Genomic DNA, 22,182 nt, shown 5'->3' with positions numbered 1-22,182 from the left:
AACCCAGGATCATCTTAATATGACTTCAGGGCTTATGGTTATCTGAGTCATCCAGATGGCTTGAAACTGGGAGCAGGCCAGGTGGAGATTTGTTCACTTATATTTTATCCTCATTTCTGCCCTAATGAGGGTGGTCGCTTGCCAGGATTCACCCGTGGTGGTGCTGGGCTCCAGTTTTTATATGCCTAGTGCTGCAAAGACAAAAATTGCATCTTGCCTTCTAGGTTGCCTATTCAAGATCACTAGACAGCTCCAGAGTAAAAACATCTCCAGTGCTATGCTTACTTACTCTCATCCTCTCCCTGATCTTGATCTAGGTTAGGTCTTTTATGATTTCAAGAAGATTTGTAAAAACATATATGCCAGATTTTTAAAAATGTCTTCTGTAGGAAGCTTTGTCTGAATTAGCTAGTCTACCATTATTAGAGGCAGAAGATGCCCCTGTTGAAGTTTTGTTGGAGTTGAATTGAATCTAGAGATCAATTTGGGGAAAACCAACATCTTTCTGAGGCTTTCATATTCATGATCTTGAAATACCTCTCCTTTATTTAGATCTTCTTCAATGTATTTTAGTGCCGTTTATAATTATCTGTGTATAGGTCTTCATGTCTTTTGTTAGATTTATTGCTAGGTTCTACTGTAAATCATGTATTCTGTATTGTGATTTTATTGTTTGTTGCTGGTATGTAAAACAAAATTGACTTCTATATGTTGATTTTATGTAAGCAGCCTTGATCTTTTTAGTTGATTTCTGTTTATTTATATATAGATTCTTTTGGATTTTCTTATTGGCAATCACTTTGCAGAAAATGGTCGGTTTTTTTTTCTTTTATTAAGCTTTTGTTTCTTTTTCTTCTTATCTTGTTGCACAGTCTAGAACCTCTAGTTAAATGATGAACAGAAGTGGAATAGTACATATCCTGTTTTTATTTTGTTTTATATTATTTTATTTTTTAAATTTACATCCAAGTTAGCATATAGTACAACAGTGATTTCAGGCGTAGATTCCTTAATGCCCCTTACCTATTTATCCCATCCCTCCTCCCACAATCCCTCCAGTAACCCTCTGTTCTCCATATTTAAGAGTCTCTTATGTTTTGTCCCCTCCCTGTTTTTATATTATTTTTGCTTCCCTTCCCTTGTGTTCATCTGTTCTGTGTCTTAAAGTCCTCATATGAGCGAAGTCCTGTCATATTTGTCTTTCTCTGACTAATTTCGCTCAGCATAATACCCTCTAGTTCCATCCACGTAGTTGCAAATGGCAAGATTTCATTCTTTTTGATGGCCGAGTAATACTCCATTGTATAGATATATACCACATCTTCTTTATCCATTCATCCATCGATGGATATTTGGGCTTTTTCCATACTTTGGCTATTGTTGACAGTGCTGCTATAAACATTGGGGTGCATGTGTCCCTTTGAAACAGCACACCTGTATCCCTTGGATAAATGCCTAGTAGTGCAATTGCTGGGTCACAGGGTAGTTCTATTTTTAATTTTTTGAGGAACCTCCATAGTGTTTTCCAGAGTGGCTGCACCAGCTTGCATTCCCACCAACAGTGCAAAAGAGATCCTCTTTCTCCACATCCTCACCAACATCTGCTGTTGCCTGAGTTGTTAATGTTGGCCATTCTGACAGGTGTGAGGTGGTATCTCTTTGTGGTTTTGATTTGTATTTCCCTGATGATGAGTGATGTTGAGCCTTTTTTCAAGTGTTGGTTGGCCATCTGGATGTCTTCTTTGGAGAAGTGTCTATTCATGTCTTTTGCCCATTTCTTCACTGGACTATTTGTTTTTTGGGTGTTGAGTTTGATAAGTTCTTTATAGATTTTGGATACTAACCCTTTATCTGGTATGTCATTTGCAAATATCTTCTCCCATTCCGTCGGTTGCCTTTTAGTTTTTAAAAAAAAATTTTTTTTTCAACGTTTTTAATTTATTTTTGGGGCAGAGAGAAACAGAGCATGAACGGGGGAGGGGCAGAGAGAGAGAGGGAGACACAGAATCGGAAACAGGCTCCAGGCTCCGAGCCATCAGCCCAGAGCCCGACGCGGGGCTCGAACTCACGGACCGCGAGATCGTGACCTGGCTGAAGTCGGACGCTCAACCAACTGCGCCACCCAGGCGCCCCAATTTGCCTTTTAGTTTTACTGATTGTTTCCTTCGCTGTGCAGAAGCTTTTTATTTTGATGAGGCTCAAGATTGCTTTGGCTATTCGGGGTCTTTTCTGGTTCCATACATATTTTAGGATTGTTTGTTCTAGCTCTGTGAAGAATGCTGGTGTTATCTTGATAGGGATTGCATTGAATATGTAGATTGCTTTGGGTAGTACTGACATGTTAACAATATTTGTTCTTCCTACCCAGGAGCATGGAATATTTTTCCATTTTTTTGTGTCTTTTTCAATTTATTTCATAAGATTTCTATAGTTTTCAGTGTATAGATTTTCCACCTCTTTGGTTAGGTTTATTCCTAGGTATTTTATGGGTTTTGGTGCAATTGTAAATGGGATCGATTCCTTGATTTTTCTTTCTGTTGCTTCATTGTTGGTGTATAGGAATGCAACCAATTTCTGTGCATTGACTTTATATCCTGCCACTTTGCTGAATTCATGAATCAGTTCTAGCAGTTTTTTGGTGGAATCTTTTGAGGTTTCTGTGTAGAGTATCATGTCATCTGTGAAGAGTGCAAGTTTGACCTCCTCCTGGCCAATTTGGATGCCTTTTATTTCTTTGTGTTGTCTGATTGCTGAGGCTAAGACTTCCAATACTATGTTGAATAACACTGGTGAGAGTGGACATCCCTGTCTTGTTCCTGACCTTAGGGGGAAAGCTCTCAGTTTTTCCCCGTTGAGGATGATATTAGCGTTGGGCCTTCATATATGGCTTTTATGATCTCGAGGTATGATCTTTCTATCCCTACTTTCTTGAGAGTTTTTATCAAGAAAGGATGCTGTGTTTTGTCAAATGCTTGCTTTGCATCTATTGAGAGGATCATGCGGCTCTTGTCCTTTCTTTTATTGATATGATGAATCACATTGATTGTTTTGAGGATATTGAACCAGCCCTGCATCCCAGGTATAAATCCTGCCTGGTCATGGTGAATAATTATTTTAATGTATTGTTGGATTCAGTTGGCTAATATCTTGTTGAGGATTTTTGCATCCATGTTCGTCAGGGAACTTGGTTTATAATTCTCCTTTTTAGTGGGGTCTTTGTCTGGTTTTGGAATCAAGGTAATGCTGGCTTCATAGAAAGACTTTGGAAGTTTTCCTTCCATTTCTATTTTTTGGAACAGTTTCAAGAGAATAGGTGTTAACTCTTCTTAAATGTTTGGTAGAATTCCCCTGGAAAGCCATCTGGCCCTGGACTCTTGTTTTTTGGGAGATTTTCGACTACTAATTGAACTTCTTTACTGATTATGGGTCTGTTCAAATTTTCTATTTCTTCCTGTTTCAGTTTTGGTAGTTTATATGTTTCGAGGAATGTGTCCTTTTCTTCCAGATTGCCCATTTTATTGGCGTATAATTGCTCATAATATTCTCTTATTATTGTTTTTATTTCTGCTGTGTTGGCTGTGATCTCTCCTCTTTCATTCTTGATTTTATTTATTTGGGTCCTTTCCTCTTTCTTTTTGATCAAACTGTCTAGTGGTTTATCAATTTTGTTAATTCTTTCAAAGAATCAGCTTCTGGTTTCACTGATCTGTTCTACTGTTTTTGTTGTTGTTGTTTGCTTGTTTGTTTCAATAGCATTGATTTCTGCTCTAATCTTTATTATTTCCTGTCTTCTGCTGTTTGGGGTTTTATTTGCTCTTCTTTTTCAAGCTCTTTAAGGTGTAAGCTTAGGTTGTGTATCTGAGACCTTTCTTCCTTTTTTTTTTTTTTAATTTTTTTTTCAACGTTTTTTATTTATTTTTGGGACAGAGAGAGTCAGAGCATGAACGGGGGAGGGGCAGAGAGAGAGGGAGACACAGAATCAGAAACAGGCTCCAGGCTCTGAGCCATCAGCCCAGAGCCTGATGCGGGGCTCGAACTCACGGAACGCGAGATCGTGACCTGGCTGAAGTCGGACGCTTAACCGACTGCGCCACCCAGGCGCCCCTTTCTTCCTTTTTTAAGAAGGCCTGGATTGCCATATACTTTTCTTTTATAACTGCCTTTGCTGCGTCCCAGAGGTTTTGGGTTGTGGTGTTATCATTTTCATTGGCTTCTATGGACTTTTTAATTTCCTCTTTAACTGCTTGGTTAGACCATTCATTCTTTAGTAGAGTGTTCTTTAGTCTTCAAGTATTTGTTACCTTTCCAAAATTTTTCTTCTGGTTGATTTCGAGTTACATAGCATTGTGGTCTGAAAACATGCACAGTATGATCTCAATCTTTTTGTACTTACTTAGGGCTGATTTGTGTCCCAGTATGTGGTCTATTCTGGAGGACATTCCATGTGCACTGGAGAAGAATGTATATTCTTCTGCTGTAGGATGAAATGTTCTGAATATATCTGTTAAGTCCATCTGGTCCAGTGTGTCATTCAAAGCCATTGTTTCCTTGTTGATTTTTTGATCAGATGATCTGTCCATTGCTGTGAGTGGGGTGTTGAAGTCCCCTAGTATTATGGCATTATTATCGATGAGTTTCTTTATGTTTGTGAATAATTGATTTATATATTTGGGTGCTCTCACATTTGGAGCATAAATGTTTACAATTGTTAGGTCTTCTTGGTGGATAGACCCCTTAATCATGATATAATACCCTTCTTCATCTCTTGTTACGGTCTTTATTTTAAAGTCTAGATTGTCTGATATAAGTATGGCTACTCAGGCTTTCTTTTGTCAACAATTAGCATGATAGATGGTTCTTCATCCCCTTACTTACCATCTGAAGGTGTCTGTAGATCTAAAGTGGGTCGCTTATAAACAGCAAATAGATGGATCTTATTTTCTTATCCATTCTGTTACCCTATGTCTTTTTATTGGAGCATTGAGTCCATTGACATTTAGAGTGGGTACTGAAAGATATGAATTTATTGCCATTATGTTGCTTGTAGAGTTGGAGTTTCTGGTGGAGTTTTCTGGTCCTTTCTAATCTTTGTTGCTTCATATATATACATATATATATATATATATTTTTTTTTTTTTTCATCTTTTCTCCCCTCAGAAAGTCCCCCTTAAAATTTCTTGCAGGGCTGGTTTAGTGGTCACAAACTCCTTTAATTTTTGTTTGTCTGGGAAACTGTTTATCCATCCTTCTATTTTGAATAAATACAGCCTTGCTTGATAAAGAATTCTTGGCTGCATATTTTTCTGATTCAGCACACTGAACATATCCTGCCACTCCTTTCTGGCCTGCCAAGTTTCTGTGGATAGGTCTGCTGCAAACCTGATCTGTCTTCCCTTGTATGTTAGGGACTTTTTCCCTTGCTGCTTTCATGATTCTCTCCTTGCCTGACTATTTTGTGAATTTGACTATGATATGCCTTGTTGATGGTCGGTTTTTGTTGAATCTAATAGGGGTCCACTATGCTTCCTGGATTTTGATGTCTGTGTCTTTCCCCAGGTTAGGAAAGTTTTCCGCTATGATTTGCTCACATAACCCTTCTACCCCTATTTCTCTTTCTTCCTCTTCTGGGACCCCTATGGTTCTGATGTTGTTCCTTTTTAATGAGTCACTGATTTCTTTAATTCTTAAATTGTGCTCTTTTGCCTTAATCTCCCTCTTTTTTTTTTTTTTTTGCTTCATTATTCTCCATAAGTTTGTCCTCTATATCGCTGATTCTCTGTTCTGCCTCATCCATCCTTGCTGTTGCTGCATCCATCTGTGATTGCAGCTCAGTTATAGCATTTTTAATTTCATTCTGGCTATTTTTGACTTCTTTTATCTCTGCAGAAAGGGATTCTAATCTATTTTCGACTCCAGCTAGTGTTCTTATTATCGTGATTCTAAATTCTGGTTCAGACCATTGCTTGTATCTATGTTTGTTAAATCCCTGGCTATCATTTCTTCCTGCTCTTTCTTTTGGGGTGAATTCTTTCATTTTGTCATTTTGAAGGGAAAAAAGGAATTAATGAGGTAGAAAAGTTAAAATTAAAAAAATTAAAATTAAAAAAATTAAAACTAAAAAATGTTAAAATTAAAAAATTAAAAACACAAACACACACAAAAATCGAATAAATGATGCTAGATTCTAGGTGTGTTTTGTCTGGGTGTTGAAAGTGGTTTGACAGATTAGAGAAAAAAGTCGGGGGGGGAGAAAAAAAATAAAATCGTTTGAGAATTGAAAAAATGAATACACTGAAGTAGACTAAAATGAGATGATGGGGATAAGATAGAATTTGATAAAATATACACAAAAGTAAAGAATAGAGTAGAAAAAAATTAAAAATATTTTTAATAAAAATTAAAAATAAAGATGAATTTTTCTTTTTCTGTATTTAAGAAAAAGAAAAGAAATGAAAAAGAAAAAAGATGAAAAAAGAAAAAAGAAATCATTTGAAAATTTGAAAAAGTGAATACACTGTAGTAGACTAAAATAAAATGATGGAGGTAAAATAGAACTTGAAAAAATTTTACTTCTTTTATCTCTGCAGAAAGGATTCTAATCTATTTTTGACTCCAGCTAGTATTCTTATTATTGTGATTCTAAATTCTGGTTCAGACATCTGGCTTGTATCTGTGTTGGTTAAGTCCCTGGGTGTCGTTTCTTCCTGCTCTTTCTTTGGGGTGAATTCCTTTGTTTGGTCATTTTGAAGGGAGAAAAGGAATTAATGAGGTAGAAAAGTTAAAATTAAAAAAAAATTAAAATTAAAAAATTACAAACACATACACACACACAAAATCGAATAAATGATGCTAGACCCTAGGTGTGTTTTGGTCTGGGTGGTGAAAGGGTCTTGATAGAATAGAGAAAAAATGGGGTAAAAAAAGGATATCAGTTGAAAATTTGAAAAAATGAATATACTCAAATATAATAAAATGAAATGATGGAAGTAAAATTGAATTTGAAAAATTTACAAAAAAGTAAAAAATAATTGAAATATTTAAAAAATATATATTTAAAAAAATAATTGAAAATAAAAAGATTTTTTCTCTTTCTGTATTCGAGAAAAGAAAAGAAAAAGAAAGAGGAAAAAAAAAAAGAAAATTGAATAGATGGACCAGCAAACAGACTGAAATACGATTGAAATTACTTTGTTTTCTCCTAGAAGTCAAACTATGAAGTGCTTTATAGTCCATAAACTAAGCAGGCAGAGAGATTTGTGTTTCTGAAGAACAAGGTTGGCCCAGTTGGGCGGGGCTTCGTGTAATGGTCCGTTCTCCACTAGATGGCGCTGCTTAGCCTACGCTTTGGAGGGAGTGTTGTGGTGCTTGTAAGTGTGTATGCTCATGCGCGGGAGTGGTGAAAATGGCGTCACCCAGCTACCAGTCTCTAGTATTGGAACTCTGTTCTCCTCGATCAGCAATCACACACCCATCTTTTGTTGTCCTTTCTGTCTAGCTTCCATCCACTTTCTGCTTTTACACTGTCCATGACCAAGCCCCTGGCAGCACTTCCCTCCTGAGTTTTATCTCAGATGTGGCTATTTTTCCCAACCCCTTACTTCTGAAGCATTGCGGCTTTGACCCATTCTGCCCCTCTGTGGGAGGGTCTTACCAAGCAATGGCCGGGTGTCAGCTGCACCCAGGAACGTTCACAGGACCATGCTGCTGCAGATGCCTGGAGACTGCAGCTGGGCACCAGCCTGCCCCAGAAAAAGTTCGCATGATGGTGGCAGCAGCAGTGTTTCAGGGATTATGGAAAATCACGGCACACATCTGGCACATGGCTTCACCCCCAACGACCTTGTTCCAGCCCCAGCAAATGTGGTTGTTCTCCCAGGTCTGCTGGGGCCTTTGGGGGAGCCACACAGCCTCTACCAGGTGTCCTCCCAGCAGGGGAACCACCTTTCCCCATGTGGCCCCGAAGACCTCTGGACTTCATTCTTTTCCTGGGGATTCACCCTTCCCACCAGAGCACCACCAGGTATCAAGCTGCAGGGTTTCATACTCTGCACTCCCCTGTTTATAGAGTCTTAATGGAAGTTAAACCCTCTCCTTTCTCCTTTCTCCCTTTTTAGTTCAGTCCCTGTGGCTGTTTCCACTTTTCCACTTTCTCTCCAGCTACTTTTGGTGGGGGGTGCTTTTCCCGTATTCCCCCCACCCATCTCTGTCCTCTCTCCACAAGCAAAAACAGCTCCCTGTCCTCTGTGGCTTCTCTCTCCCCCAGTTCACTCTCGGGGATGCGTACCTCCTGAGTGCTGTGGTTCAGGTTGTGCAGCTTGTTGTGTTAATCCTCAAGTCAGTTTTCTAGGTGTGCAGGATGGTTTAGTGTTGGTCTGGCTGTATTTCATGGAGGCGAGATGCACAAAAAACTTCCATGCTGTTCCTCCATCTTGGCTCCTCCAGTGCATATCCACCTTTATCCTACATTTCCCTACTTAGGATGATGTATATTGTATGTTTTATGCAGATGTTCTATGTTGCTAAGTTATTTTCTAATTCCTTTTACTATGAGTTTTTAAAAATTATGAATGACTGTTAAATTTTACTGAATGCATTTCAATGATCTATTAGAGTGGTTCTGTAGTTTTATCCTTTAAGCTATTCATGGGTAAATGACATTTAGCTATCTTCTTTTTTTTAAGTTTTAATTTTAATTCTAGTTAGTTAACAGCATCATATTAGTTTCAGGTGTACTATACAGTGATTCAACACGTTTATACATCGCCTGGTGCTCATCATCTTCTAATATTAAACTGCCTTTCCGCGTCAGGCTCTGGGCTGATGGCTCGGAGCCTGGAGCCTGTTTCCGATTCTGTGTCTCCCTCTCTCTCTGTCCCTCCCCCGTTCATGCTCTGTCTCTCTCTGTCCCAAAAATAAATAAACGTTGAAAAAAAAATTAAAAAAAAAAACAAAACAAAAAACTGCCTTGCATTCTCAGATAAACCTGACTTGGCCGTGGGTGCAGTACTGTTAGAATTTGTTTGCTATAGTTTCATTTAGATTTCTGGATATTTATGCATGAGGTAAATGGGCCTTTAGTTTTTCTTTATTGGATATCCAAGTCTGGTTTGGATACTAAAGTTATACTAGCTTCAGAGAATAAATAAGGGCGTTTATACAAAGAGGGAATATTCCCTTATTGGTTTTATATATGATTGAAATGATCATTTCTTTGAATGTTTGGTAGGAAATGTCTACAAAATTTTACATTCCTCTTCCCCCACCATACTTATTTTTCTGAGTGGGAATATTTTATTTTATTTATTTTATTTTATTTTTCTAAGTGGGAAGATTTTAAACTACTGCTTCAGTTAATTTAAGATTTATAAGGCTATCCAGAAATCTTATTTCTTCTTTTATTAGTTGTAGTAAGTTATACTTTTCTAAGAATTTTTATCTAAGTTTTCAAATTTATTGGAATAAAGTAGTTGATATATTCTCTGGTTACCTTTATAATGTCTACTATAGTTGTATCTACCTATTATTAATTATATATTTCTGAATTTCTCATTTTTTCATTGTTTTTACCAGAGCCTTGTCTATTTTGTTATTGTTTTCAAAGAACCAAGTTAAAAAATATATATTTATCACACTGTATTTTAGTTACCAGTTTATCAGTATCCCATTTGACTGGGGGCTCCTTGAAAGCTAGAGAGTGTCACATTCATTTTGCCTTGAAGTAGGCAACAGATTATTTGCTAAATGAATAACAAACAATATTTCTATTCAAATTGTGTATATTTATCCATGATTATTGAGTGTTAAATCTCCAAATATGTATGTAGGTAGGTATGTATGTATTTATCTATTTATTTATTGTCAACTTAGCTAACATACAGTGTAGTCTTGGCTTCAAGAGTAGATTCCAGTGATTTATCACTTACATACAACATCCTGTACTCAATCCAACAAGTGCCCTCCTCAATGCCTTCCACCCATTTTCCACACCCTCCCAACCCTTCATGCCCATCAACCCTCAGTTTTCTGTTTTTAAGAATCTCTATGGTTTGCCCCTCTCTCTTCTTGTATCTTATTTTTCATTTCCTTCCCCTATGGTCATCTATTAAGTTTCTAAAATTCCACATATGAATGAAATCATATGGTATCTGACTGACTTATTTTTCTTAGTATAATACCCTCCAGTTTCATCCACACTGTTGCAAAGATTTCATTCTTTTTCATTTCCAAGTAGTATTCCATTGTGTATATATACATACCACACCTTCTTCTTCTTCTTTTTTTACACTTATTTATTTTTGAGAGACAGAGCACTAGTGGGAGAGGGGCAGAGAGAGAGAGACAGACAGACAGAATCCAAAGCAGGCCCCAGGCTCTGAGTTGTCAGCACAGAGTCTGACGTGGGGCTCGAACTCACAAACTGTGAGATCATGACCTGAGCCAAAGTTGGACGCTCAACCAACTGAGCCCCGACATCTTCTTTACCCATTCATCAGTTGATGAATATTTGGACTCTTTCCATACTTTGGCTATTGTTGATAGTGCTGCTATAAACATTGGGGTGCATGTGCCCCCTTTGAATCAGCACTCCTGTATTCTTTGGATAAATTCCTAGTAGTGCAATTGCTAGGTCTTGGGTAATTCTATTTTTAATTTTTTGAGGAACCTCCACACTGTTTTTCAGAATCCACAAGTATTCTATAATCTGATTTAAAATCCTCAAATTCAAAGAAGAAACTTATACCAAAGCTTTGGCTCAGCTTGTACTAAATCATTTAAAAAATTTGTAACTTTGAGGCATTTTATTATAAGAAGCTGGCACTCATACATAAACTAACAAGAACTTAAAATTCATTACACATTTACTTCATTTTTTTAGCTTGACTGTGTAGTAAATCTTTAGCTTCCTTGATTTTGGCTGCTATATAAGGAGATTCTCCCTTGTCTGGGTGATTTAAAAGGATACTTCATCAACAAGCATCTCTTATTTTTCCTTTATTGGCAGTAGGGCTTGTGCCTAATATTAATGCTGCTTCTCATTTTGTCATTTTGGGTTCAAATGCACCTCTATAATAGCCACCACTGAAAGCAGATTTTTGTAGACTTTGAAAAATTTGTTATGCTTGAGGTTCCATATATTTCATGGCTTGAAGAACATAGCAGCCTGCAAATCCTGCAGCAGCCATGGTCAGTCCAACTGCTGCCCCTATACTGGCCATGATTCTGGCTCAGCTCCCTGACCTCCACTGAGCACAAGCATGTGGTCAAAGAACCAACTTTTGCTTTTTTTTTTAGCTTCTCTGTTATTTTTTGTTTTCTCCTTCCTTGATAGTTGTCTTATCTTGGTTACTTTCTTTGAGTTTACTCTTCAGCTCTTTTTCCTACCTTTTTTTTTTTAAGTTTTTTTTTTTATTTTTGAGAGAGAGAGGGAGAGAGGGTGTGTGCATGCATGTGCATGGGGGAGGGGCAGAGAAAGAGAGAGAGAATTCCAGAAGGTTCCACACTGTCAGCACAGAGCTCGACGTGGGGTTCGATCTCACAAACCACAAGTTCATAACCTGAGCCAAAACCAAGAGCCAGATGCTTAACCAACTGAGCCACCCAGGTGCCCCACTTTTTCTTACTTTTTAAGAAAACAGTACACTTAAGTGTACACTTAGCTCATCAATTTTCAGTCTTTCTTCTTTTCTGATGTATTTTAAGGTATAAATTTTCCTCAAAGTATCACTTTTACTGTATCCCAGAGATTTGGTATGAAGTGTCTTTATTATCATTCTGATCTAAGTATTTCTAAATTTTCATTTTTGTTTTTTCTTTGACCCAAGAATTTTAGAATAATGTAATTCTTTGATTCTGGAATATTCCTAATTATTTTCTCTTTGAAGAGTACTTTCCTCCATTGTCTCTAACCTCTTCTTCCTGAACTTCTACATGTATCTTCCTTGTATTTTTATTTCTTTCTTTATAATATTAAACATATCTATTTTACAGCTTCTGTCTGAGTCATCTTTTCTTTCCAGTCTTTGTGATATTCACTCTGATGTTTGCTTTATCTGCTGCTTTCCCTCTTGTGAACTATTTCTTATGCTGTTTGTATTTTTTGACTGTGAGCTCATCTTTAATAGAGTGTTTTCCCTCTGTTTCCCCTTTGTGGAAGGTGGTTTTGTATTGGACTGCTGAGTCCCTTTGGATCTTACTGACCCAGGAAATTAAAAAAAAATTATTGGCTTAGAATTCTTGCTTTGCAAATAAGTTGTATAAACTCAGGCTCCACATCTACACATGACACACATTTATAGTTTAGTTTCTCATGGATGTCTTTTTTCCATCATCTATAGCCCTGAGTGAATGGCATGGTTCCTCAATGCTCCCCTAGGATGATGGGAAGAGTTTTTCTAGTCTTTTTATTGTTGTTGTTAGAGTTGGGACACTTCTATGAGGTTCGTATTTTGTGCAGGGAGTTTAGCTGCATCTTCTATCTTGCATGAGCTGAGGTCATGTTCTCTCAACTTGCAGCGGTGGTAAACCCTGCTGTTAGCCACTGGAATTTGTGTCTTGTCTGACACATCTTTAACTCCTGCTCACTGTTCTGTTTTAGGCCTTCTTCTCCTTCTCCCTCTCCTTCTCCTTCTCCATCTCCTTCTCCTTCTCCTTCTCCTTCTCCTTCTCCTTCTCCTTCTCCTTCTGCTTCTGCTTCTCCTTCTCCTACTCCTCCCCCTCCCCCTCCCCCTCCCCCTCCCTCTCCTCCTTCTTGTAATGTGAGGATTTCTTTTCTTTCTTTTGAATTTGACTATATATTTCAAAGAATTTTCTCCGTGCATATGTTTTTATAGGTAGAAGGGCCCTTCTGGATCAGTTCAATCTCCCGTTTTGTTGCTCTTTAATATAAGAAATAGAGACAGGGGCACCTGGGTGGCTCAGTCAGTTTAACATCTGACTTTGGCTCAGGTCTTGATCTCACGGTTTGTGGGTTTGAGCCCCACATCAGGCTCTGTGCTGACAACTCAGAGCCTGGAACCTGCTTCAGATTCTGTGTCTCCCTCTCTCTCTGTCCCTCCCCTATTCATGCTCTGTCTCTCAAAAATGAATAAACATTAAAAAAAAAAGAAATAGAGATCAAGGACAGAACCCTGGGGTCCAATATCATGTAAAGGACAGAAATAGGAAGTGAAACCCCCAAGGAGATGGAAGAAACAGAAGGAATCGAACAAGGAGAGACCTGGCCCTTAGAAGAAGGAGAGCAGTTTTTAGAAAGGTTCTCTTATTTGATATGAGGCCAGCTTTCCCAGAGATGGCATATTGTTTATCCTGCAGACTCAAAAGGCCTCCTTGGAAGGAAAACTCAGAGAACTATAAAAGGAAGGAGATCAGCTGAATTTATAAAGGGAATGAAGGGCACTAGTTCCTGCCCCCCCACTATCAGGGATTAAGTTGGAAAATTCTGGTTCTTCTTGTGAACCTGGGAGGGATTCTTCTCTGCCTTTTTAAGTAAATGTACCAACATCCACCCCACGGAGACTCCAGAGACAACAAGGAGGGAGTTGCATTAGTTTGTATGTTGGGGGCTGGCTTGCCTGTTTGTATTCTTCTCTCTCTATTTTCTTCATCTTGTTATTTTAGGGCCACGTGTGATCTGTGTGCTAAATAAGAGCAAGCTGACATTACTCTGACCCTGTTCGTTCCTAACCCCACCATTCCTCCTGGAATATTCTTAGCCGTTGTCTTTTTGAATAATGCCTTTTCTGCTTCCCAAGTATACAAATTCAGACATGTTAAAGTTCCTTTTAGGCTCTGATTGGAAAGCATTTGGAAACCCAGTTCTGGTTCTGTGGATTTTTGTGGCTGCAGAGGGGATCTTGCAGCTTGGAATGTATCTTTGGGCTGTGCAGGGTGAAGGAACCTGTGTGCAAGTATCTGTGAGCCTGCAGTGAGCGATTTTTACGTCACTTTCTAAGTTTTCAAACAAGGACCATCTGTGTCATCTCACCACGGTCCTGGAAATGGGTGGTGCTGGTGTCAACATCTGCCCTTCACAGATGAAGAAACAGGGCTAGAGAGGTGAAGCAACATCCCCAGAGTCCATGGCAAGTTAGAGATAGAATTGGATTTACAGTCTAGGTATCCCATCTCTGAGTCTGGCATTTTCCCCTCCATTCCATTCCACTACGCATGTTTGTGGAGGCTTAAGTGTAGACACTGATCTCTACACCCAGGTTTCTGCCAATGTGATCACAAACAGCCCGTGAAGCCCCTCTGCCCCTCACCCTTTCCCCATGCCACATGGTAGGGGAGACTCAAGTTCCTTCCTCCCTTTCTCTCCTGGTCCCTGTACCTTTCAGACATCCACTGCTGCTGCTGACGGACCTCAGACAATGCCAAATGAATTGTTAACCCAGCTCACAGAATTTACAACAAAATTTTTATAGCATTTCTGGGTAGAAACAATGGCTAACACCATCTTTCTTGGCATTACTTTTTATTGAACACAGGCTTACAGTCTTTAAATATTTTGAATATAGTACTTTCAATATACAGTCCTTTAGTCATACATATATTTCTTTAAAGCACAAAACTATAACTTAAAATTGAAAGACTATAAATACACATGTATATATTGCCATAAATCTAGAACAATTTTATAAAAATAGAACTCAAATGTCAACTTTATATATTTTGGCAACTTAGCAGTATTGTAAAGTGGCCACAAGCATTTTTATTATGCATCACTGCCCTGAAATGACTGTCTTCAGATTTCATTCTCCATCTCTCTGGGGACACTTGAAACAGTCTCCATTACCAGGGTCCCCCAGAGATGCCCATGGCCATGGCTCAGCATTGCCTTTGCATAAAGACTCAGGGCATCCACCTGTTCTTGGAGGGGGAAGACCAGCTTCCAGATTCTTCCTCAGAAAGAGGAGGTATTCCCTCCTGCCAAATGTCCACAATCCTACACTTCTTAAAGCCCTCACAGTGTATGGTTGATATTTGAATATACAGAGTCAGTTTCCTTTCCCTATGCTTAGAGAATGACAGACGTGAACTTGGTTCTTTCAAATCAGTGTAAAAGTTTGAAATAACTTCACCTGAACAATGCCTGCTGGGGTAACATCATACTGACAGTGGACACCAGAGCCCAACTGCTTGTGCAAGGCCCTTTACAGACATGATCTGCAATCCTCAAAGCATTGCAAAGTTGGGACATTCTTGTCCCCATTTGATGATGGAGGGAATTGAGTCTCTGGATATTTAGGTCTCTTGGTCAGGTCAGTGGGGTTGCCAGACCCCAAAATCAAATGTCCAGAAATCCGTGGAGGGAAATCAGAAGAGAAATCAGATCTGTACTGTGGTCATTTGGTGAGAACAGACAAGTGGTTTTGGGTCAACTTACATCAGGTGGACAGAAATTCCCCAGACATTCTCAGGACTCTTAGAATGCTACTTCCCAAGGGGAGCAGGAAGGTGGAGGTCTGTAGGAGTATGCACCTACAGACCAGTTACTTTGAAGGGCAGTGCAGAATCTCCTAGATTATCCAATAGAAATCCTCAATCTAAAACCAGGGCTCAAGGAATTTACTGTTCTGGGCAGTTTGTGTTTTCAGAGCTGAACAAAGGTCCCCCATCTCAGCCCTGCCTACTTCAATACTTGTCAAAGTGCAGAAAGCTTGCATGGTTGTCCAAAGGGACATGTGCAGGGTCCCTGGGCTAGAGTGCAGAGCTCAGAATGCCTCAGAGCACAGTGGGAATGGGGCGAGGGGTATTTGCAGGAATCTCCCGCTGGTTGCACAGCAGAAGTTAGTGGTGAGAGCCAAGCTCTGTGCCTCCTCTGGACAGAGACAGGCTGCCTCATCTGTTTGCAGTGTGGCCTTTCTACTCCCTTGCCTTTTAGATTTACTATAAAAATAGTCCCCAACAGGAAGTGATTCTCATATCTTCTTGGTGATCACAATCTCTCGGGACCACCTTAACTTTGGCTTTGTGCACTCTCTGCCCCTCCATCAGGGTTGTCTCTGGATACAGCCATTCCCTCCTCCTGGCCCCACTCCCCACCAGCTGTCTCCTCTCCCCACCCTCCCCTGCTGGGGGCAAGGAGAGTCCTGTTCTGCACTCCTCCTCATGGGGTTTAGTTGGAATCCCTGGGTAACATCCTCCACATAAAGGGGCCCAGCTGTCTGCAGGTGTCCTGCTTGGGTCACTGAGATAATTTTCTGAAATTAATTATACGGTAGTTTTCTTAAAATCCTCTCTTAAAAAATGAATAAAACAAGGGGTGCCTGAGTGGTTCAGTCGGTTAAGCATCTGATTTAGATTCAGGTCATGATCTTGGGGCTCATGAGTTCAAGCCCCATGTCGGGCTCTGTGCTGACAGCTCAGAGCATGGAGCCTGCTTCAGATTCTGTGTCTCCCTCTCTATCTGCCCCTCCCCTGCTCACTCTATCTCTCTCTCTCTCTTCTTTCTCTCTCTCTCTCAAAAATGAATAAACATTAAAAAAATTTTAAAGATGAATAAAACAAAACAAATGAACAATAACAACAGAAAACCCCCAAAGTAACCCTCTCCTCTGTAGAAGGCAGATCACCTATAAGGGCATGATTCCTGTGAAGGGGAGTGGGGAAGGAACGAGAAAAAAAAATGTGAGTGGCAGGATCCTTGGGGACGTAGACTGGTCCTCCCTCCATCCCTGCTGCTTGGTGGGCACTGTGCTGCTTACTCTGCTGGACTGTCCTTAATGCCCCCCCACCCCAGGGAAGCAGAGAGCAATACCACTCTAGAGCAATGGCAGATGGTTCTTTTTCCCCTTTCAAAATAGCAGGACCAGATTTTCCAAACTCAATGGAAGGCTGCCCCTAGGAGATGAGATGAAAACCAGGAGACATGTGGTTTTGGGCCTGGGTCACTACATTTTAAAATAACTTGGGCTGTGTGTGTGTGTGTGTGTGTGTGTGTGTGTGTGTGTGTGTGTGTGTGTAGGGGAGGGGGTGTTTACAGCACTGTCTGGCTCAGTGCAGGCCACCCTGAATGCCATGATCAGACTGCTGTGAATCTGAAAACAAAGGCCCCTACTCTTCCCCCCCAAAAAGAGGTAATGACCTGTAGTTAGCCTCTTTCTTCATGATTCATGTAGGGATACTGCATGTAATAGGTTGACTCATTCTTTTTTGGGGTCAAAAATCTCACCTGGACATACTAGGTCCTGCTAGGGTAGCAAACACCAACATTAAGCTTCTGATACCACACAGGGAAGGCAGTGTAGACTTCCCCATCTCACCAAGGCTGCCTCAGAGCCAGGCCAGTCTTATTTCCCAGTACACAGGCTAGAGGTAACCTTGGTAAATAAAGACAATTCCCATGAGTAATGAGGGACACTTTCCTCCTAACACTCCTGCTTTGTGTGATGCCTCAGTGTGGTCTCTGTGTTGGGCCCTGAGGATGGGAGCTACTGAAAGCTGGGGAGAGGGTGGGAAGCAGGGGTTTGGCAGGGTCTAGCAGCGGCAGAATGCTGGGTTTGGGGAGGTGAAATCTAGTGGCAGGAGTCAAGGTTGGTGCCCTTGAATGGGCCTTGTTGCTTTTTCTTGTGTTGCCAATGGCTTGCCCACCATAGACTGTGACAGACTACACAGGTCCCGCATTTCAATGAGGCTTTCTTCTACTGCTTTTGCAAACTTGGTAGAAGATGTCTCTTTGCAGCCATGAAAGCTGGAGATGCAGAAAAGGATGCTCTCTGGCTGGGGGTTGTAGCAGGCCCCGTACCCGTCGGGTACCACGGGACCATAGCAGCAAAACATCTCCATGGTTGTGGGCACCTAGAGGAGAGGACAGGTCAGAAGTTGCTTGTCCTGAAATGTAACCTGCGAACTTGCTAGAATGCAGGGCGTTTCAACAACCCAGAGGCCTCAACGGGATATTTGCTTCTCTTTTCCACCTGGGCGTTTGACTGAATTAACCAAATGAACCAATTGCTTCAGCATGGTTGGCCACAGGCAGAGTCATAAAAACAAACCTATCTAACCACACGATGTCAGAAGAAGAGGGTCCATAAGCCACTCCCTGGTAGGAAATGTGCTGTACTTGTAGAGTCAAAATCTCCCAGAGTGACCTGTGCTGGGTCTCAGGCTGAGACTCTCCTTCACCGGGAAGGCTGTTTGAGGCACTGACGCAATCAGGGTAATTAACTCAATGGGACCCTGGTGGTACCCAACAGTTAGATGGCTTCCCAGAGGGAGTAATTTATGAACAGAAGGAAATCTGGCCTGTCTTCTTTGTCGATTTTCCCCACATCCTTAATTACTGTCAGTATTGCCTGGCTGGTCTGATTTTCTCCCCATAGCCCCGCCATGCACAATTACCCAGCATTGGGCATTTCAAAGAGTGCCATCAACTGGAGTTTTAGTTATGCACCTAATACATTTTGAATTCAGAGTGCTGAGATTTTGTAATCGGGATCACAAATCTGGAAAATGTGTCTCTGAAGGCCTGCAAGCCATAAATGTTCATTTCTAGTTGGGAGGGAAAAAACACCAAACCACCACACCCCAAATTAATTTTATTAGCTGGTCTTACGGGGAAAATAAAACACATTCTTGAGTACTTGCAGGATGGGGTTTGTTTTAAACCTAAGGTTTCTGGTGCTCTGTAGTTGGGCCTTCAGAAATGACAGCGGCCATTTTAATGGGGCAGAACAAACCATTAGTCTTGCTAATAGAGTCACCTCATTGTGAGATAAATTTGCCGTGCAACAGCTGAAGGCCGTAAAACCATTCCAAAGCACTTTTTGCCCACGGATGGTTTCCTGAAGAATTTATGTTGTTGCGTCCTGCCCTCGTTTATTCACGTCTGCGAGCTCACTGCCGTAATGACAAAATCAAATTACTGAGTGGGCTTTTATCCTCAAACACAACTTTGTCAGCCCCTTTTATTGCCCATGTCCAGCCTTTAGCAGATGAGGTAGAGTTTTAGTAAGCTGACTTTTGGGGGTTTATTTTCTTTCCTAAACTGCTGCCTTCTCTAGTGGATTTCATTCTTCCAACAGTGGTCCTCCAACAGAGGGAGGATGTAGCACTAGTGAGGAGATGCTGGGATGGCAGCCAATCACCTGCTGTTGGCCACACAGACCTTTATAATAATGTCTGTGACCTGATTAGAGGATCCTGTCCATGCCAGGCACTGGGCTAGGCTTTCTACCCACATCGTCACCTCTTGTTGAGTCAGGACTTCACTCTAGTCCTATTGGGCTTCAGAACCTGTGGCCAGCATGGTGGAACACTACCCCTCTAGTAACAGATTAAAGGTAATAAGCAGTAATGATTAGGGCACCAGTACCCATCCAATCCACCTCTGCCAAGGTGGCGCCCATGATTACACCCATTTAGGCAGTGGGGAAACCAGCACTCTGAGCATTTAAGTCATTTTGCAAAAGGTCATGCAGCTTGTAAGAAGCAGATCTGGGACTTGCCTGACTCCAACCAGTGGGCTGTAGTCACTTGGTTACACCAAGTGGCTTTTTAGAAAGCACACTGGTTACACTAAATGGCCCCTTGGGTGACAGCTGCACTAGGCCTGTACCTGGCTGGTTGAGAGGATGAACCGGTTACTCATCAGGTATGTTTCATCCGTGAACATCTCGGGCAACTCCTTGCACATGTCCCGGGCCAGCTCCCGCAGCCCCAGCAAATGATTGTCGATGGCCATCCCTGTTATGGCCTGGGTAGTTAGGGACAAAGAACAGGACATAAGAATGGGCTCCCCTGCCCTCCCCCTTCTCTCTAGTCCACAATGCTAATGGTGACTGCAAGGGTCAAGGCTTGCACTTACCCAGTGCTTGCTGCAGACGGTGGGTGTCGGTGGCCACCCAGGACTGACCACTTTACTACTCAGCCTCTGCTTCTTGGACCCTTCCTATGTGCACAGGGCGAGTCCAGAGCAGGCTGGGTTCTAACATGAGCATGTCTGAGTTAAAGGTCTATGAGTCTGAGTATCCCTCACCTCTCAATCCCAGCATGGTCACCGCTCTAAGTGGAAGAGGTGGGCCAGGCCATCCCCAGTAACTTCATAGGTAGGAGAAGAGTTTGGGGAGAAGGATGGGTTCTGTGCCCTGTGGACGGATGGGGAGGGGTGCCCTGGGATATCACTGGACAGACTCTCACCACAACTAATACTTTATCCTCCAGCAGAAGTCCAATGAGTGAGTGATAGAGGACATTAAGGTCTGTTTCTAAACCTTGGTTGCTATTTCATGGGCCCAGAATCAGCTCAACTAAACTGGATTATAATCTAAGAAATCATTTTGAGACAGAAACTAGACATCTTAGCAGAGTCTCAGCTGATGTTTGCAAGAGGAAAGCTTGTTGAATGTAAAAAGATTTTTTTCTTTTTATCATAAGACACTTGAATTCTTATCAAAGGATAAAATATAGCAGTGGGGACTCCAGGATTTCTATGGAAGAGGAACTCAGAAGTGGTGGTATGGCCGGTAGTGGGGCCGGGGCACTCATTTCATATCCTTCCCACTTGAGGTGGCATGTGTAGCATGCACACTCGTTTCACTTGGATTACATGTTTATTTGGGGCAATTATGGAAAGTGATGGAGACTTGGGGGCCACCTCTGGCCTATAGTAGTGACCTCTGGGTCCACATCAGGGTAACTGTAAATCATAGGGGGTTCACAGTTGCATAAGATGCCCACTTAGTTGTTAGAGCCCCAGCGAGGAGGAAACCTCCATCACAATGAACTCTGTTCAAGTTTACAAGGCACGCTTTGGGATTTGACAACTGTTCTTTCTCAGTACAGAATGAACACATAAAGATGACTCAGAGGCCCCAGTCTCTTCCAGTGCACCTAATTATAGGTTAAAAGACATGTCACACAACCTCAGCTCACTTTAGACGTGCCCTGTTAGAACAGAGGGGAAGAACTATGAGCCTATCTTTGAAGTGGGCGTACTTCTAATTTCTCTGGTTACCTCTGTGTCATCGCTGATTGGTGGCAGATCTGGAGAAGCAGCCACTCTCTGCAGCAGCCACCCACCCATCTTCACCACCTCAAGCTCACTGTGGCAACTGGGGTTGATTTAACAGATTGTTTGGATTAAGGCCACAAGCAGTAATGAGTAGAATGATTCATCACTCAGTCTTTCATTCATTCAGGGAATCTTACTTGAGCACCCACTGTGTGCCCAAGCTACTGGGTGCTGGGAGTGTGCGTGCTACGAAGGAAAAGCATAAGGTGCTGTGAGAGTCTGTGATGGGGCATCTGGAGCACACCTGCTCCTTCACTGGGATGTCCTTTCTCCACAACCATTCCCAAATACACCTGCCAGGGAGCTGGAGCTGCCTTTGCTTCTTTCCCCCATCCCTTACCCCATGTCACCAACCAGGCACCAGATTAACCTTCAAAGCATCCTTATAGCTCTTTCCTTCCCACCCCATCTCTTTTATTTAGCTGTTCCCACAACTTAAAATAGTTAACACAGCAGAAACCTAGGGCAATGCTCTAGAGGATTTTTTTAACGTTTTTTTTAATGTTTATTTATTTATTTTGAGAGAGAGAGAGAGAGAGAGAGAGAGAGAGAAGAGAGAGAGAGAGAGAGAGAGAGAGAGAGAGAGAAAGCGAACAGGAGAGGTAGAGAGAGAAGGAAAGAGAGAATCCCAAGAAGGCTCTACACTGTCAATGCAGAGCCAGACGCGGGGCTCGAACTCACGAACTGTGAGACCATTCCTTGAGCCAAAATCAAGAATCAGAGGTGAGGCACCTGGGTGGCTCAGTTCGTTAAACATCTGACTTCAGCTCGGTTCGTGATCTCATGGTACATGAGTTCTAGCCGTGCATTGGGCTTTCTACTGTCAGTGCAGAGCCAGCTTCAGATCCTCTGTGCCTGCCTCTCTCTGCCCCATGTCTGCTCGACTTTATCAAAAACAAATACACATTAAAAAATAAATTAATTAATTAAAAAGGAGTCAGATGCTTAATTAACTGAGCCACCCAGGCACCCCAGAATGATTGTCAGTTAATATACTGATCACCAGTGCAAGTAGTAGTTTATCCTCTGTTGTTTGTATGCAAATGATGGCTCTGCCATGCTAGAAAATAAACTATTTCTCTAATTTTAGTATATGTGCTGCCGAAGCGAGCACAAACTATTTCTCTAAATAAGGGAACATTTTCCTTAAAATTTTGATTTCACTATTA

The 22,182-nt window shown here is 41.3% G+C and overlaps 1 protein-coding gene and 1 pseudogene across 1 annotated transcript in view; both read right to left on the bottom strand.

The window, feature by feature from the left end:
* Positions 1-10,859: 10,859 nt before the first annotated feature.
* Positions 10,860-11,216, bottom strand: LOC131492429 (mitochondrial import inner membrane translocase subunit TIM14-like; annotated as a pseudogene).
* Positions 11,217-14,456: 3,240 nt separating this feature from the next.
* CHAT (choline O-acetyltransferase) overlaps positions 14,457-22,182 on the bottom strand; it is a 44,535-nt gene continuing 36,809 nt past the window's right edge. Inside the window, exons 14-15 of the mRNA XM_058697006.1 lie at positions 19,559-19,696; positions 14,457-17,799 (exon numbers count right to left, since the gene is read on the bottom strand). Of these exons, the coding sequence (XP_058552989.1) occupies positions 17,530-17,799; positions 19,559-19,696 (408 nt within the window). The 3' untranslated portion in view covers positions 14,457-17,529. The remainder of the gene's footprint in view (positions 17,800-19,558; positions 19,697-22,182) is intronic.

Source organism: Neofelis nebulosa, chromosome 13, assembly GCF_028018385.1.
Source record: "Neofelis nebulosa isolate mNeoNeb1 chromosome 13, mNeoNeb1.pri, whole genome shotgun sequence".
NCBI classification, from domain to species: domain Eukaryota; kingdom Metazoa; phylum Chordata; class Mammalia; order Carnivora; family Felidae; genus Neofelis; species Neofelis nebulosa.
Note: the sequence above shows the minus strand (reverse complement) of the source record. Positions and strands in the feature narration are given on the sequence as shown.